At 49.4% G+C, this 2,542-nt stretch overlaps 1 protein-coding gene across 1 annotated transcript; it reads left to right on the plus strand.

Moving 5' to 3' along the window:
* Positions 1-1,020: 1,020 nt before the first annotated feature.
* On the plus strand, positions 1,021-2,237 carry H310_09515 (hypothetical protein; the record flags this gene model as incomplete). The annotated part of the gene is made up of 3 exons (XM_008875606.1): positions 1,021-1,414; positions 1,458-2,020; positions 2,106-2,237. The coding sequence occupies 3 exons, from the start codon at positions 1,021-1,023 to the stop codon at positions 2,235-2,237; spliced, it is 1,089 nt and encodes a 362-aa protein (XP_008873828.1).
* Positions 2,238-2,542: the final 305 nt, after the last annotated feature.

Consider the following 2,542-nt stretch of genomic DNA (forward strand, 5'->3'; position numbering starts at 1 on the left):
GCTTGACTGTAAGATAGACATATCAAACAGGGACGAAAGTCGGTCATAGTGATCCGATAATTCTTAGTGGAAAGATTATCGCTCAACGGATAAAAGGTACTCCGGGGACGCTTTTCCCACCCGGCTGCCTAAAGTCAGTTGCTGGCTGCAGAGTACCAGTGCCACGTGTCTACTATACGCCGAATCATTGCGTTGGCCAAGGCCCAAGGCGTCTCTCACGGTAACATGAAAGTGACTGTTGCAAACAAGAAGAAAGGCAAAGCAGGCAGAAAAATAGCTTACACTGCCGAGCAAGTTAAGGTCCAGCTGCTGTAGGTGCCTTTTTCACAATGAACAACGCTTCGTTCAATATCTGAATGTAGGAATAGAACCAATAGACATGGACAGTGATGAATAAGCACCTACAAGAGTGTGCGGTGTGGGTATTGCGTGAAGGTGTAAGGCTCGGTAGGAGTGTTCTCGAGGTAAACCCCCCTCCTGAATCGAATGGCGCTGCCAGAATTGGCCTATTCCGACTTTTGATTGGTTCTGAGACAGTATTTTGAAGGATTTGATTGGATTGCTGAATTGGAGCATCTTGTGAAATTTATACGGAGTATAATATCTTGAAGGGACTGTATTCTTATTCGAGGAGTACGTCATTTCTCTGAGTCGCGCAGTTATGTGGGACGGAGGGAGTACAGTATGAATCGTCGAATTTGGACAAGAATTCAATTTTTGGGGGCACCTCCCTCGAAGCCAAATGTCGGCAGTACCATGGAACAGAAGCAGTACTACGTACTACCTCTGTTCGATATTAGTGCCGACATTTGACTTCTCGGCCACCCCAATTATTTATACTTGTCCAAATTCGATGAATCAAATCACGTTCGACGGAGAATCAAAATCTACAGGTAAGCTCTATTGACTGCAAAGCGGGAATAGCAAGTTTTGGCGCTCAAATTTGACTTCGCCATCCGTCATCCGAATAAAAATTCGGTTTCACAATTAAAATTTCGGCGACCTGAGCACGTCGACATCATGGGCCGACAACCCACCGGCCGAGAGCTCTCCTTCGCGAAGAAGATGGAAGTAATCAGTCGCCTCTACAAGCGGTCGACCATAGGAAAGCTTGCCCATGGAGCCATCAACACAACTGCCTCCGAAATGAACATTCACCGATCCACTGTGGCGCGCGTCTGGAAGGACTTCCATCGCGACGCCTTGATGCCTTCACGCAAGACAGGCCGTGTCGGCCGCACGCCCATCTACACGCCCGGTGTCGTTGTAGCCATGGTCCGCGAGTTGCCTCAGTCACTGCGCACCACCATGCGAGAAATCTCCGAAGCTACGGGCATTCCGCTGTCGACTCTCCACCGGCATCTAAAAGCCAGAACACTTCGCCGCCGCTCGACAAGGATCAAGCCAATGCTCAGTGACGACAACAGGGCGCAGCGCCTTGCATTTTGTCGTCAAAGACGCTGTCTTTGACGACATGTGGGATGTCGTACACCCAGGCGAAAAGTGGATCAATGCTGACACAAATGTGCGCAAGGATTACCTCACGGAGGGTGAAGATCCAGAGCAACGTTCCTGGTCGAGCAAGAGGTTCATCCTGAAGGTCATGTTCCTGGCCGCCGTCGCGTGTCCCCGATATGACACCCAGCGTGGCGCCTACTTCGACGGAAAGATTGGCATGAGGCCAATTGTTGAGTATCGACCAGCCCAACGCAACTCCCGCAATCGGCCGGCTGGAACTATCGTCGCAACGTTGGTCAACGGTGACGCTACGGTGTACCGCAACTATGTCGTGACACAAGTCATTCCCGCTATCAAGGCAAAATTTCCTACCTCGAACAAGCGCATTGTGCTCCAGCACGACAATGCAACTCCACACGGCGGCGTCACCAACAAAGACCTTGTAAGCTCATCAACGGACGGGTGGACCTTTGTTGTTCGCAGCCAGCCGCCAAACAGTCCAGACCTGAACGTTTTGGATCTTGGGTTCTTCGCATCACTCCAAACCTTGCAGCACAAGTTGGTGAGTCGTTCGTTGGATGATGTCATTCATGCAACACTTGCTGCGTTTGAGCTCAGCGCTCGGAAATGTGTTTCTTACCTTGCAGACCGTGATGCGCCTTGTTCTGGTGAACAATGGCGGCAACTTCTTCCGCTTGCCGCATTTGCGTAAGGATGCGTTGCGTCGTGCCGGTGCACTCATGTCCAACGTTTCCTGTCCTGTTGCGCTCTTGGCCTGAGAGACGACTCCGGTTTTTAACCAATAACATGCTTGTGTTTTCTTGTCTACCAATTGGACTGAAATGTCGCAAGTAACTTGGAAATAGTCAGATTTGCAAATGGCGGCAGTATATCCGAATAGAGGAAGTACTACCTCTGTTCCATATTAGTGCCGACATTTGACTTTACGGTGACCCCAAAAACTGAATTTTTGGTCGAAACAAAGCCCCAATGATGTATCAAGGAATTCTGAACAAAGTTTCTATTGGACAAAACGACCGAAAATGATATTTTCGGCCCAAAAAACAAATTCGTCAACTTGTTT

This window comes from Aphanomyces invadans (assembly GCF_000520115.1).
Source record: "Aphanomyces invadans strain NJM9701 unplaced genomic scaffold supercont1.21, whole genome shotgun sequence".
Classification (NCBI taxonomy): domain Eukaryota; phylum Oomycota; class Saprolegniomycetes; order Saprolegniales; family Verrucalvaceae; genus Aphanomyces; species Aphanomyces invadans.